At 37.1% G+C, this 15,710-nt stretch overlaps 1 protein-coding gene and 1 pseudogene across 1 annotated transcript; both read right to left on the bottom strand.

Moving 5' to 3' along the window:
• Positions 1 to 732: 732 nt before the first annotated feature.
• On the bottom strand, positions 733 to 5,649 carry LOC113076681 (N-acetyllactosaminide beta-1,3-N-acetylglucosaminyltransferase 2-like). The gene is made up of 2 exons (XM_026249364.1): positions 5,568 to 5,649; positions 733 to 2,174 (listed from the first exon to the last, which is right to left on the bottom strand). The coding sequence occupies exon 2, from the start codon at positions 2,152 to 2,154 to the stop codon at positions 916 to 918; it is 1,239 nt and encodes a 412-aa protein (XP_026105149.1). The 5' UTR covers positions 2,155 to 2,174; positions 5,568 to 5,649; the 3' UTR covers positions 733 to 915.
• A 3,732-nt stretch (positions 5,650 to 9,381) lies between these two features.
• On the bottom strand, positions 9,382 to 15,659 carry LOC113076693 (COMM domain-containing protein 1-like; annotated as a pseudogene).
• Between the last annotated feature and the right edge of the window lie 51 nt (positions 15,660 to 15,710).

Raw genomic sequence — 15,710 nt, 5'->3', positions numbered from 1 at the left:
ATAGAGGTTTAATGCAAGAGAAACAGCTCAGCCATAGTCTTTCACACGCACATATAAATTAAAACAACAACATAAAAATACACAAACACATCTGATTCGCTCTTTCTATTATGAAAATGCACCCTGATTTTTTGTCAAGATGCATCATAGTGCACCCATATAGAACTCATTTTGAGTAAATAAACGTGATTCATTGCATCAAAGTGAAAGAATGTTTGCAAGTATGTCCCAGCTGACAGGGAATGTTCTCAGAATGTTCTAGCAAGGTTCTCTCAAATGTTCTTCCAGTAACATTCATACAGTAGAACATTTGTCCAAAGTTCTCTGGGCTTTATTGATGATCTCAAAACGTTAGCACGGAAACATTAGCTCATTCACTGAACTTACTGTAATGTTTAAACTGGAAGTTCCATCTAATGTTTTTTAAATGTTACAACTTCTTTTAGAATGTTCAAAGAGCATTCAAAAATAAACATTCCTATGACATTTGATTCAGTGGAATGTTCCCTTAATGATTGGGTAAGCAAGAAAAAATGTTTTCCACACTATTTCTCCCATAAGCGCGGGCACGGCCATTTGTAAATTTTATAGGTCTGGCTTGTTTTATGGGTGTCATTTTTACAAAACAGCTCGTTGTGCTGCTTGATATTGCAAACTGGTGTTTCTTCCCATATTATTTTAATGTATTATCTTAATTTGAAAAACTATTAGATTATCTTAATTTTAAAAACTGTTTGCGTTGACAGTTTACTACACTTTATTTTCTCATTATTTCCGTACCGCAGCTAATGCAGAACATTCAGAAATAGAGTTTTTATAACTTAATGGGAACATTCGCAAAATGTTCTTGGAACACTTTTTTGTAAGCTGTACATCAATAATAGAACAGGGCTTCAGTTTTACTGTCAATGGTTTCTATTTGCTTTTGTTGCGTCGCACTGCACCCTTCGTCGTAGGCGCAATGTAACATTTCGCTTTTGGGTCATTAATCCAAGACCAGATCTTTATCATGTCCTGTGGGCTCCTGGGATGGACCAGAATCAGACTTTTGTAAGCACAAGGATTCTCTCTGTGCTTCTCCTCAATGTCAAAGGTCTTAAAGCCCATGTGTTTCTCCGGTACTAGTCCCAGTCTCTTCAGACACATCCCAGTGTAGACGTCATCTATCGGGTACAACGTGACCAGACGCGAGATCGTTCTTAACCGCAGTCCCAGATTCCCAGAATACAGGTAGCCTCCGCCTCCGGCGTACGGTGGGTAAATTCCTCGAAACACGCTCTCGGGGATGTAATACTTGAGGTGTTTGGTCCGGTGTGGTCCAGCATTGGCGATCACATCACCAACAAAAAGGTCCTGTGTCTTGGACACATTGCCCAGGTAAGCCAGTATATGCTGCGTATTGACGAAAACATCGTCATCACCTTTGAACACATACTTAGCAGAAGCGCAATGAGTACCAAACCACTCCAGAAAGAGGACTTCCTTTAAGGTGAGATTGAAGAACGAGTCTCGATAATCCCACTGCAGGACGTCGCCGTACAACGCCGCTTCGTGCTTGACCATGTCCGACAAGTTCGGGAAGTGGTCCGTTGCTGCCATGCTGCCAAGTAGGAACACCGTCACAATGCGCCGGCCGTCGAGGATCCCAGCGCGGCCCCATGATTCCCGTATGGCCTGCCGTCGGTCGAAATGTGCCGCAATGGACTTCACTGCAAGCAAGAGGTACGGCGGTTCAGAACACAGGTTGGGTGCGTCCGTTATCAAGGGGTACGACCTGCATCCCATGTACAACAAGAAGTCCTGGAATCGCTGCGGTAGCGACTTAAAGTCTTCGATCTCTGACGTCACCCTGCTGTCCGGCTGGCAGGGACTCGTGCGATTCAGCCAACGTGGGATTCCCTGAAAGTCCGGAGGGGGCTCGCTGCCGTTTGCGAGTGGCAGGTAGTAGATGTCATCGAGACGGTCCTGCATACGATTCCAGAACGCCAGACTGACTTCCGGCTTCTTCCAGAACTTTTTGGGCGTCAGTTTCCCTCGCCTGTACATGTCTCGGCCCTGCCCGTAGCTTCGGGACACTTCCACCACGACGTAGATGAGGATGTTGGCTAACATCAGCAATCCCAGCAGCTTGGTGGTCTTCCAGCTGCTGTTCATCTTGAAGATGCCCTTACCACCTGAAGACACAGAAAGATAATTATTATATGTTGGGTTACAGTCCGTGAACACAGGTGTGGAAAGGTGAAGGTCGACAGAACAACGTGTTAGTAACTATGATAGTTACATTAGTCAAAGCCAGTTAGTATGGACTTGAGCTGTGAGTGTTTGATCCAGCAGCATACAGATTGTGTTTCAACCTCAACCATACACCAAAATAATGTTGTGGGTCACATTTAAAAGGGTCAAAACTGCTGGTTTTGAGCAGATGAGAGTGCTAGAGGCTTGTAGTGTTTTTGTAGCACATACTTCACCTCAAAAAAGCAGCAGGTAGAAACTAACCACAATGGATACATGATTCCCCAACCATGAAGTGCAATGAACAACCTTTGCATGTCAGTTTTAGTAAATGATTAAAGAGCTCAAATAACTCATCCAAAAATTAAACATCTATCATTAATCATTTCAAATGCTGCATTTTTTTCCCCATGCAACACAAAATAATATTTTTATTATTAGATTTTTGATTAAATTTACAGTTGTTTTTAACATATTAATGCTCCAAAATTTATACAATAAAAGCCATAAAAGCACAACTGGTGCTTTTGAAGTGAAATCATAGCTCTGTGCATATGAATAACCTGAAATGTAGGTCTTTTGTTCTACACACAAAGCTGTAATATGATTTAATAAGGTTCAGAGAGAGAGAAAAAAACTTCTAGGGTGAGTAAAAATAATTTCCATTTCTGGATGAACTATTTCTTTGAGAAAGAACAGTAATGAAACAGTAAAGTAACGGCTGGTCCGTTACTCACAGCGAGGACATCTGCAGGGTAAGTCTAGGGTGAGATCCATGAGTGAGTCCGGTGGGACACGTCCAGGGTTTCTCCTCCTGTAACTGTACCTGAACAGTAACGGATGAACCTGCAGCATATCAGCCAATGTTCGATATACTGCACCCAAGATTTCTCTCCGTTTCAGACTCCACGCCATCCTACATTGTGCTTCCTTCTCTCATTCATTCATAGACATCATGTGTTCCTCATGACACCAATTACAGATGTGCAACGTCAGACTCCTCCTAGTCTCCTACAGTCAAACCTTTGACATTGCAGTTTATTTGGACCCAGTAAGACAGGAAGAGCACATTTAAAATGTGTAATCTCAGTTTGTGTTGATCAAATAGATAGTTTATGGATGGGTTTATGTGAAATAGATTATATACCTCAGATTCTGTAATCAGTCCAATGATATTCAGTTTCAAAGATCTGGCATCAGCTTTTCATATTGTGCTTTCAATATGCACCAGATGGTTGAAGGTGACTAAACTCTTTCAGATCACAGGAAACCTCCAATAGCATACGACAAATCTATTTTATGACTGCACTGTAGATCTGAACACATGCTATCATTGCCCTACTTTAGTAACTGAGTGAAAGCGTATTAGCACAGTCCAATCCAGACAATGCATTTAGGATGCTATCACTGATTATACTGTCAGAAAGTGTCTCATTCAATCACAATTAAACTCTTTAAAGCCTTCTTTATTCTGAGACATGTAGGCTATTTGTGATATCGATAATAATTAGTGTTATAAGTAGTAAGTTACAATAATGAGTTGCTCCCTAAAAAAGTAACTGATTGTGTTACTTGTACAAAAAAAATTATCATCTGGGCACGGCTTGCTTGTTAATTTTTTTGTATGAAAAGTTGTTTTATAAGCCCAAAAGTGAAACGAATAAGCCTCAGGCTGAAGGAAATGTAAATTCCCATCTGTACAGTAGAGGGTGCAGCTCAAACAAACCTTTGAGCTCTGCTGCTGTTCTGGGTTGCATGAAGAATAGACTGCAGCAATGAAGAAAATGAAACAAATGTTAAGTTTACCTAAAGTAATTTTTTGCTTATTACCATGGTTGAACTGGATCATCAGATGTCAGCAATAAAGACATTGGTTAATAAAAAGGGATTAAATACATAAAAGATATTTGTGCTATTTAATATATTTAAATACTGCAAGTTTGCATTTCATTGTTTTTATTCATTTTAAGTAAAACTGAATCTGTTTTCCGGCAGGTGAGATGAGTAAATACTAATGATGTCTCTCAACATGGGGACAAGACTGGCATTCATTACATGAGAAACAAAGTCACTGCTCATTTATTTATAAATTAATAAGTAATGTGCCACTTTACTGAAAAAAGTAATCTGATTACATAACTCACAATATTTGTAATGCATTACCCCAACACTGATTATAACACAATTCATAATAATGCCAGTAATGGCCACGTACCGCCTGGTAATGCTCTTAACAAAAACTGCTTGAGTGGCTTACTGTTGCTATTACATCCTCAGGTGAATGCAATTTGTTCACCGCTAAGTAAAAAATGGAACACACTGAATTCCGTATGGATTTAATGCGGATTAGAAAACAGTGAAATTGCTTTCAGCTGAATCATTTAGACCACACACTCACTCTCTGGTAAAGTAACAACAATGTAAAAAAAAAACACATTGATGTGATAAAAACACTGATGTATGATGTGGTTTTCATTTAGATGTATTTAAACTGTTTCATCCAGTCCCTTGATGATAACTGTGATTTTAAAGGTGTAGTCAACATCCTGAAGACACAGGCTAATGCTTCTGTACAGACACTGTACTGTAAACGGCAAATAAATTGGGTACTGTAAATTAGATCTCTGACTTGCTTACAAATGTGTTGATACTAGGAATATTTTTACAGACGTCATGATTTATTTCCTAAAACTCAGGTAGCCTGTTTTTGTAAGTGTAAGCTTTGTGCAAGTAACAGTCTGAAATCCAATAGCCTATTTAGAGCAAATCCTCTCAGATCAAATATGACACCGGTTGTTGGACATCAAAAGAAATCTCAAATCTGTCCTAACTCGATTTCATGATGTGCACCAGATCTTATTAGAGAACAATTCACTTGTTTTCTTCTCCCACGTAACTATTGCATGACTGATGGATCATGGCACCCATACTGTACTTTTAGCCTACACTCTTAAAAATAAAGGTGCTTCACAAAGAACCATTCAAGAACCATCTCTTTCTTACCTGTTTATAATATGAAGAACCTTCAGATTATAAAGGTTCCTTTTAAATGTTCTTTATGGAACCATTTAGAAAAAAAAATATTTTTCTATTGCATCGTGAAGCATCAGACATGAGACCTGAGGAAATCACAACATTTTCCGATTTTGACAGAAAGATAAGACAAATCTTTCAATTGCTTTAATAAAACGATAAGGGTGATGCAGGTGAGCAACAGAGCTTCGTATCGTGTAGTAAAGAACATTTGATTAGCTTTTTGTCATCATTTCAACATGTTCAACCTTATTTTGGCATTGAGAAGTCTTAACTCGTAGTGTAATCTTGTCTGAATGTACCTGTGCGTGAAGGTGTGCGTCTTCTCACCAGTTTAACAGCGGGTTCTTCTTCAACAGTTTCTTCTTCACAGACATAACATTTTCCTCTATCTTTTGCTCTCAGTCCACCGAACGGAACTGTTGTTGTTGTTTATTTCTTTCCTGTATTTCTGAAGTGCCGTTTAAAGTCAGTACTGCAACTGAATGTGCCGCGTGTGTTTGACTCAGGTCAGAGTCTCCTCCGCAGACTGCGCGAGCGCCTCCCACACGACGGACGCGCGCACGCACGTCTGCGTACAGGCTTGACCACGCGCGCCGGGGTAAATTAGTCAAATCTATTCACCAGCACACTGGTCAAACACACTTGTGAGGATGTTTGATATGCTCGTGAGTCGTGACTATATGCAGTGCTCACAAATCAAATTGTGCACATCTGAGAGCAGCAGGTTAGGGGTGGAGTGAGGGTTGGTGTTCTTCAGCAAATATCACCACCTCCTTGTAAATATCATTTTGTCCTTAAAATGTCCTTAAAATGTATTTGAATTCAGATTAAGGCTTAAAACTTGCCTCAGGGTAACAAAACTATTTTCTTCATTTTGCAAGCAAATGATGCATTAGGTCTATGATTAAAAAAAAACACTAAAGCCCACACAATAAGCCCTAGAAGTCTTTTAAAAATATATTTTCTTCATCACGTGGAAGGCATTTTTCAAAATGCAGTTTTTTTTTTTTCAATTTTTTTTAAATGACTGCATTTTAAAATGTGTTTTCTTTATATATATATATGTGTGTGTGTGTGTGTGTGTGTGTGTGTGTGTGCAAGTGTTTAAATGTGTTTGTTGCCTATGGAATACAGATGTAGCCACCATAAACATTATTGCACTTATGTAGAATTTTTATTTATTGGTATATCCATTCAAATAAGGCATAAGAAGATAATTCTCTGCTGTTTTAAATTTTAGTATTCTGACAGCAAACTGCACGACACTCATTTGCACAAATATATATTTTTAAACTCTTTGTTCTTTTTTTATTAATGAGATCAATTTTATGTAAGAAAAATCTATATAAAAATTTTCCTATCAAATTTTTTTCTAACAATATTCTATTCTGTTCGATTCTATATTCAGCACAATAACGCAAGCATTACCAGTAAGTTCTGTCAGTATCAGCCTACTAACATGAACAAATTACTCATTATTTAATTGTGACCATTAGTTAGCAACATATTGACATAAATGCATGTCCCTCTGTAGCTTTATGCAGACTGTCTAGAAGTCTTCACGTGCGATCATCACTAGTAACCTCATAGGATACTTTTCAAAGGCCGCACCCATTGTCTTCTCATCTGAATAATTAACAGGGCATCCACCAGCTTTAAATTAAAGCTGGTTAAACCAAACATTTGCTGTAAATGACAGAACGGGAACCATCTGTTTGAGCTGCACCCTGATCAGTCCTCATCTGGTTCATGTCCATGTTTTCACACCTGTGAGACAAGAGACACGTCTCAACCTGTTCCCCTGAAAGGTAGATGGATGGTGTAAACTCGTTTTGAATATTTAAACAGGATGGGTGGCATCCCAATCCGTTAACAAATACTGAGTCTTCAAACATAGACTAAACACGATACAGGAAAGAAAAATAAAATAAAAAAGGGATACAAAATAGCATCCAAAACTGTTCAAAATAAACTCAAAAAGTCAGTGGATGTTGTCCTGTCACCTCAAGAGGAAATCACATGAAAGCTAAAAGTCATTTTATTTTTTAATCGTATAATTTATCATTTTTGTTCTAATTTACTGTATTATTACAAGTTTTAAAATTATCAATTAACATAGAAATGACATATATAATATTTATGCATGCTGTTTTTTAAATTACAGTAAATCAAATCTTAACAAACAAACAAAAAATCACATTATTATTTTTTTTTAAATACTACAAAGAAAAGATATTTCTGTCATATTAAGACACCAGTTTTGCCCCTAATCATGAACAATACGTCATCTAGGCTTTTTAACATGCAGTATGGGAACAACTCTTCTCAATATAACTTTGACTTTCAGAATGATGACCTTTGCTCAAAAACACAGCAGTGATAAAGGATTACGATATTAGTATCTCTACCGTTCCTAGAACAAGAAATCATTTGTTACACATAATAAACATTAACTCAGATGAATTAAGAAGATTTACAGGTCCACGTCAGGTCACTGAGTCACCTGCGCTGCCACTGCTCACCATTTCTCTAGTTACTACTTCATTTAGTTACTTAGTGACTACATAAAAGCGCCATTAACCCTGTGAAGTGATTTAAAGCGCAGCAAATAAATCTTGAAACAAGGACTGAAACTGGTACGGCATTAGCATAGCAAAATCATTAGCTGGATTCACATTGGGGAATCAGATAGTCTGCCAAAATGTGTAAAAAACATTTTTGGGTTTCTCTCATGCTGTATTTACATAGTTAAAGCATAAAAGCACAAGTGTTCACTTAAAGGAATAGTTTAGCCTTAGGTTGCAAGCAACAACTAATCGATAAAATCGATTATTATTGATAATGAAAATCAACATCATTATTGATTAGTTGGTTCTGCCCAAAGTGCATGTACAACTGCAGCCGGTCGCATCAAATTACAGCACTGATAAAGCATTTCTATGGACAAACTCATCTACAGATATTGGAGGAAACAGAATGAGCTCCTGCAGGGAAAAAAAAGTATGTGACCCAAGATCCCCAAAACATGAGAAATCTTTATTTTAAGCTTCATACTGATGCATTAGCATAATGGATTGCCTGTCAGACGCTTTTATAGATGCATGCCGTCAGTCCAAAAAAAAACAAAAACATATCCTTATCTGTACAAATTCACACAAATTCACACAAGCCTTTCCATTTTTGCATAAAGGCCCACCCTGACAGTCTGCGTTAAAGGGTTAGTTCACCCGAGAATGAAACTCGTCCATCTTCTACTCACCCTGAAGCATCCTAGGTGTATGTGACTTTCCTCTTTCAGAATAATCCAATCAGAGTTATATTAAAAATTGTCCTTGCTCTTCCAAGCCTTTCAATGGGGTAAGCGGGTGTTTGTTGTCAACAGTTCAGAAGACGTGAAATAAAGTGCGCGCATCTGTAATAAAGCATTACTCACGTGGCTCCAGGGGGTGAATGAAGGCCCCCTTTAGCGAATCCATGCGTATGTCTAAGATAAATATCCAGATTTAAAACGCAATAAACACTGTTTTTCTCAATTCTGCTAACTGTGGGGAACCAGAAGACGTGCAGGTGGATGTTGTAGTTCTTCAGCGCTGCGTGGTTAGTGACGAGTGCCGAGAGAGAACAAAATGAGGATTTGTAAACAAAAACATCGGAGGATTTCGAAATAAGCCAAGAGGAGACTGGATTTCCTTTGCTAAAGTAAGGAAACTTTGTTCCCTTTGCTCCTATTATTTTACCGGGCAACTTTTTTTGAGCAACGTTGCTTGGACACTTTCCCATTGAGAATGGGTAATACATTTCTATTTGGATAATTTAGATCAGTCGTGGGCTCTGTGTCTGGTTGCACACTGATGGCAACATTTCCCAAAGTTGCCCGGCAAAATAGCTCAAAACATTGTCCAGTGTATCATCAGCCTAACACGGAATACAGAACCTGAAATCCTGTATGAGGAAATTATTATAAACTCACAGATATCCACATTTGAGGTTTGACAATGATTATTTATGAGGAATATAAAATTATGACAATACAGCATATAAAACAAACACATTCTCTCACTCTCTCTCTCTCACACACACACACACACACAACCATGAAAAAGCAGATGAGCTCTAGCTGCAGTGCACAACGCTGTCGATGCTCACCTTCTGCTCATCAAACTCCAAACACACAAACTCAGAGCTCTAAAGAACAGAGAGACAGAAACAGAGGCCAGTATGAGCAGTGAACCTGAACTGACCCAAATGCACTTTAAACAACACATCAGTGCTCAGTGTCAATTCAGTACCGCTGCTGACACACACCTGTTACAGAGTCAACCTGCATCAACACTGCGGTGTAAGATTCACGATACGGGAAACAAAGCAGCTGTCACTCAAAGAAAAACTGACATCCAAAATCCTCAGAATTCTGAACTTGTTATTTAGAACCAATTCAGAGAATGTTTTTTTTTTTTCCTTTTTTTTCAACTAGCTTTGCATTTCCTTTATTCAGGGTTTCCTGGAATTCTTGATTCACATTTTTCCATGGTGATGATGCTAACTGAATAATTAATCATTGTCTGAGCAGTCTTCCTACTTCGTTTCTTATCTCTCTGTCTGCGCTCTTTCATCTCACAATATCGAGAATCAATATTTTATGTCCATTATGTCCAAGTGGAATAATGCACGTTCAGCATTCAATTCTCGCCTGAATGCGGAAAAACACTCTTGATTTATTTTCGTGATAACGACCAGCTGACTACTACACTATACCATAATTACAGAGCAGTGTCAAAGCGTTCTTTTGTAAAATGATCCAGAAAGGCAGAAGAATAGGACTCCGATGACATCAGCAGCTGAAGCAGGTTATGATGACATCATCATCGGATAACCGAAGTGGCTCCTATACTGTGTTTCCTTCAAGCACAAATAAAGCCTTAAACCTAAACTAAACTACAACATAAAAACTATTTGCAAAATAGAGAAAAAGTTATAAATTAGAGATCAGTAACTAGCAGGAATCGGATATACATAATAAGTAGTGAACTGTGCTACATGCACACAGATTATGACAAGTGCATTTAATAACAGGCGTATCTCTCAGACTGTCCTGTTCAGATGATGCATGAATGAATGAACTGATGTCAGGTTCCCTTTGTGTGCTCACAATAGCCATATCGCATCACCTGTAACCATAGCGACAGTGACTTCAGTAAATATAACAACATTGGAAAGGCTTATTCGCTTGTTAAGTCTGACGTCACGTAGCAGCGCTTCCGTGTCCAAACACTCTATCAGAAAAAAAAAAAAAAAAAAAAAAAAAAAAAACGCTCTATCAGTTACCACGAGAAAACAACAAAAGGTGCTAATATAAACTCACAATGTTATAGAATACTAGCGAAAAAGTTATAATCTTAACCTTTAACTCCATACCGAAGTCCCAGATAGCCAGACAATGAAAATATAAATATTAAAAAATATATAAAAAAATATTTGTGTTTGGGACGCTGTGAGCACGGAGACTGTAGTGTATACCGTACGTTTGAAAGCGTTTAGCTTAAATGATTAATATGAATAAACAGTGCTCTTAAACGGCTGCTGAGGTAGTATTCTCAAGTGAAGCAAGTTGAGGCTTGGACCCGGAAACAGCGCTTCTTACGTCATCACTTAACAACCGAATCACAACTGACACAACGAAATTCAATAAACGAGCCCAATTAAGCTGCATACTCATCAGTGAAATCCAATCAACTGACAGCAGCTGCAAGCACAAGAGAGCAGAACTGAAAACAGCAGCATGATCTGAACTCTTGTCATGCTTTTTCACTCCTATTAGTAATTAAACTGTAAGTAACCATATTAGTGCCTCTAATGCATGACTGTGGATGTGTAAAAATAGTCTCTTCTCTTCCCGTCCAACACAAACACAGCACTATCTGAAATGATCTGTGGTTTTATCCTGCAGTAATTGATCCCGTGACCCTGAATGAAGAATCAATCTCCTCGTTTCTGATGAGGGACCTTTCTGCTCTTCTACTGAACGCTCTACAGTCCTCTATTCTCCGAGCGTGAATCATACAGAGTATAATGCATCTCTCTGCACATGGCACGAATGACACAAAACAATAAGAGCACTCACACGGACAAACAAATGAGCTGAAAGCCACATACAGTGCAGAGAGGTCTCCTCTTACAGAGCTAACTGTGCATCTACAAAAAATACACAATCACCTAAAAAAGAAGGCTGTCTTTCTCGTCTTGACTCTTAGAGGTTGGACAATAACATTCAGCAGATATTACGGATAAGCATCTGCAAACATAAAACCCCTAAATGAACGTCAGAGGAAAGAGCTGATGATAAGCAGAAAGACTTGATGGCAGAATAATGACGGCTAATGTCACTAATGGGTCTCTGTTTCCTGTAAACCAGACCTCTATTGATATCACAAGAGAAAAAGACATGGATTAGAGCCCATGCACATACTGATACAAATATATTTCAGAAACAGACTGATCCTGATGAAAAAAATACAAACAAAAGACACTATTAGAAATTTTTAATGGTTTTACTGGTTATAATGGGACTTGTATTGGTTTTAATGGAAACTGTACTGCTCTTCTGCTCATTGGTCACCTTCTATTGGTGGCTTGTTAAAACCAATAAATCCTAATGAAACATGTCAAACATACTGCAGAAAACCATTTTTAAAGGTTTTAATGGTTAAAAGTTGATGGTTTTGTAATGTTTATATTGGTATTTGTAGTGGAAAACGTTAAAATTTTCTGTGATGGTTTTATTGTTTAACTAATAATGGCCACTACTACATATTTTGATTATAGAAATGCTAAGTGTGTTTCTGTAAATAACAAATGGATCATAATATGAAAGCCATCATAGATAACATAGACTACACAAATATGCAAGGAAAAATAGTCTTACTGTAGTGACAACTAGATGAGTAAAGTTTGCAAACAAACTTTGAAATTGGCTTGAAAAAGCCCAAAAGCAAAAATTAAGATGCCGTTGTAAAAGCTTGACGTTTGAAAGTTTAGATAGATAGATGTTGTTATCATGTTTTTAGACACGATTATTATGTTTTAGCATGATTAGCATGTTGCTAGCATGTTTTAGCATGCAGGATTAACACATTGCTAACATGTTTTAGTATGCTGCTAGTGTGATTTAGCATGTTGTCTATGATAGTCATTAAGCTTTGCTAGTGATAAAAAGCTTGAATACTCTATAAGCCTTACTGCACAAAAGTTTTCACACCCTCAATGAAAGTCTATGGGATTTTTAGTGGATTTGGTAGTCTGGTTTTAGAAAATCATAAACCCAATCACTTAAAAAAGATTTAGCAACTAACTTTAGAACAGTTTGAAGGTGTGACCCGAGTTTGGTGTTTGTAGCTTTAAAGCTCGGGAGGGAAATACTGACTACATTTCGGCTCAGAAGCAGCTTAAATAGCAGATCAGTAAATTGACTTTTTCAAGCCAACGTAAATATAAATGACTAAATAACATTTTCAGAGTGTGTTTTTCCACTTACACTGCAGTTACAGCTTACCATAATTATTAATTTAAGCCGTCCATTGATTTCCAATGTAGTTTTTGTAAACTAAACTGAAAGCAAAGCTAATTCACAGCTACAGAAGATTATTCAAAATCTCTAAACATCTGTCAGTCTTCAAAGAAGAATTTAAATAAACCATGCTATTTTAATAACAATTAAGCTAAATAAAATTTGCCTTTGATCTTTTTGGCAGGAACATTTCTCATTTCACCTGCAATTTGCATTTTTTCCACACAAGAGCCCGGTCTGCACTACACTGAATGTCTAGTATCCTTGCAACACTTCTCTGGCAGGTGTGCAGAAGATTATTCAAAACCTCTCTCAATCATCAACGAGAGTAAAGAATTAAGCAAATCCACACCTGCTGAGAAAAGTTTGCATGGATGATGTGTAATGCTTCTGATATTGACTAGTTGCTAAAATATCATTCAAAACAATCTAATAAAAACATGTCTAGTGTTATTTTAGCATCGAGATACTATTACAGTTTTATTAGTATTTTAAATTACTTTTTATTTGTAAAAATACAGTTGTAATTTTAGTAAATTTTAGTTAGTATTTTGTGTCTATATACTATAGTTGTATTAATTTCTATTTAGTACATCAAGATAAACTTTTTTTCTCAATATTTTCTTTCAGTTAATATTTCTTTTATTTTAGAGAATGAAAATGATTTGATGGTCTTTAGTCTCAGTTTTCTTGTTAATAATTACTCTCAATATTTCATCTCGAGCGGTCTCCACTTTAACTGAGGCTTACAGAGGTTTAAACTACACTGGCAACAACAACAAAAACAAATACGTTTCTCATACATCCTTCAATGAACACCCAACTTGTCACATCTCCTGCCAATGTGAAATACAATCAGACAGAGGGGTGTTACTTCATTTTTTGGGACGTGTCTGCACATATTCATAGGTGTGTGCAATTATACTCTTTGTATTGTTGTATCCAGAGTACATACATTTCCCATGGGAGTGTGCAAAGAAATCATCGTCAAAACTCTCAGGCGCACACACGTCCACATATGAAGATCCACCCGTATGTTTCTAAGAACTGAACCCTCATTTGTGCTGTTCAGTTCTCACCTGTCCTGCACAGCCGAGCTCTAGCTCCACCAGGGCCACAGGGCTGTTGGACACCTGCCCCCTGCTGGCAGACGTGTGCAGGTCCACCCTCCACTTCAGGCCCCCGGAGGACAGGCTCCCAGCCGTACACGCGTCCGTTGGACCTTCCAGAAGCGCCACCCTGCTTCCGCGTCTGCGTCATGAGGAATGCTTCCAGCTGCGTCTAGTCCATGTCTGCTGACGCGATGGACTGACCAAGACAGAAACATAAGGTTATGGGTGCAGGGAGACAGGACAACTACTACCAAAACCATTAACAACTTCCAATACTTAAAGTAAAATAAACTTTAACATTAAAAAAAATTCTGTATTTATTTTAGCAAATGCCAAGACAATATTTCTCATTTTTATTTAGTTTAACTTGATGCATTAAAAATAACTAAAATTAAAAAATTATTAAAAATGATATCATATTTTTATAAATTATTTGTAAACAAAAAGGACAAAATTGCTAAAATTAATATTTAATATATATAATAATAATAATAATAATTATATAAAAATCTAATTGAAATTTAAAAAGTATTTTAAATATTAATAAAATATTCTGAAATGACAAAAACTAAAATAACAATTAAAAACAAAGAAAAATACATAAAAACATTCTAAATATCAATAAAAAAGCATTTTGATGCTAAAATAACACTGTACTGTTGTACTTTGATAAAAGATGTTTTTTTTATATAACTTTAATAATAAAAAACATCTTCATTTCATGGCGAATCTGATTATTTTACTTAGTAAATTCCACATACATAAAATCAAAAGGAGTAATTTATGGCTTAACTCTTAATGTTTATTGACTGTTTATTGTGTTAATGTTCACTGATTTAATGTTTTGATAATAAACAAAATAATACATATAATCCTATTTGCTATAAGGTGAAGCTAATTGGAAATTAAATCTTGAAAATGTTTGATACATATATATTGTAAACCCCTTGTTTTCGTAGTGTGTTGTCAATTGTGATTCGTAGCATTTAATAAAAAAGCATACGACATAAATTAAAATCTAAATTTAGAATTATACATTTTATAATGACAGACATTCTATGACTTCATTGTTATCCCCGAAAGAACAGTCATGCTATGATTTAGTGCTGTGCTGCTCTCTAGTGGCAGACAGAGCACAGTGCAGTCCACGTCTGCAGGTGGTTTGATAAACAGTGAAATCTCCATATGAAGTGTTTTCGTATGTGTTTAACAGCAGAAATAGCCATGATAGCCAAAGCACCTTCAGAAGCGACCTCATCTTGTCATGCAGCGCGCGGAACTCGTTCTGCGTCATCTCCGCGTACAGCTCATTCTTCAGAAGCTCCTCCGTGATCTCGGGATTACCGTGATAGAGCCTCTGTGTGATTCCGTTCAGTAAAGCGCTCACACATCTCTGGCTGTCCGCGTCAGCCAATGCTGGGTATTGACGGGGGTCATGTGATCTGCGTCACGCGCAGCCCTTCCGGTATTTTCCCAATTTAATATAAACATATTATGAATATACTATAAATTACTTTTAATCGTTTTTAATAGTAGTAGTATTCGGAAATAATAGCTACTTATAAAATCACCCCTTGACAGCTCTAGTTTTTAACAGAACGAATTAAAAACTATTATATTATATGTAAAAGTAGTTATATGTAACAGCTCACTTAACTTAAAACTTGTTACAAGAAAGGATTTAAACTGAATATTTTTTTTTCACTTGCCTTCATCCTTAGCTTTCTGGGTTATCGTTTATAATTCCTAAATGGTGTTTAAACTTG

Source organism: Carassius auratus, unplaced genomic scaffold, assembly GCF_003368295.1.
Source record: "Carassius auratus strain Wakin unplaced genomic scaffold, ASM336829v1 scaf_tig00021008, whole genome shotgun sequence".
NCBI lineage: Eukaryota > Metazoa > Chordata > Actinopteri > Cypriniformes > Cyprinidae > Carassius > Carassius auratus.
The sequence above is the reverse complement of the archived record's forward strand: the minus strand, read 5'-3'. Positions and strand labels throughout refer to the sequence as shown.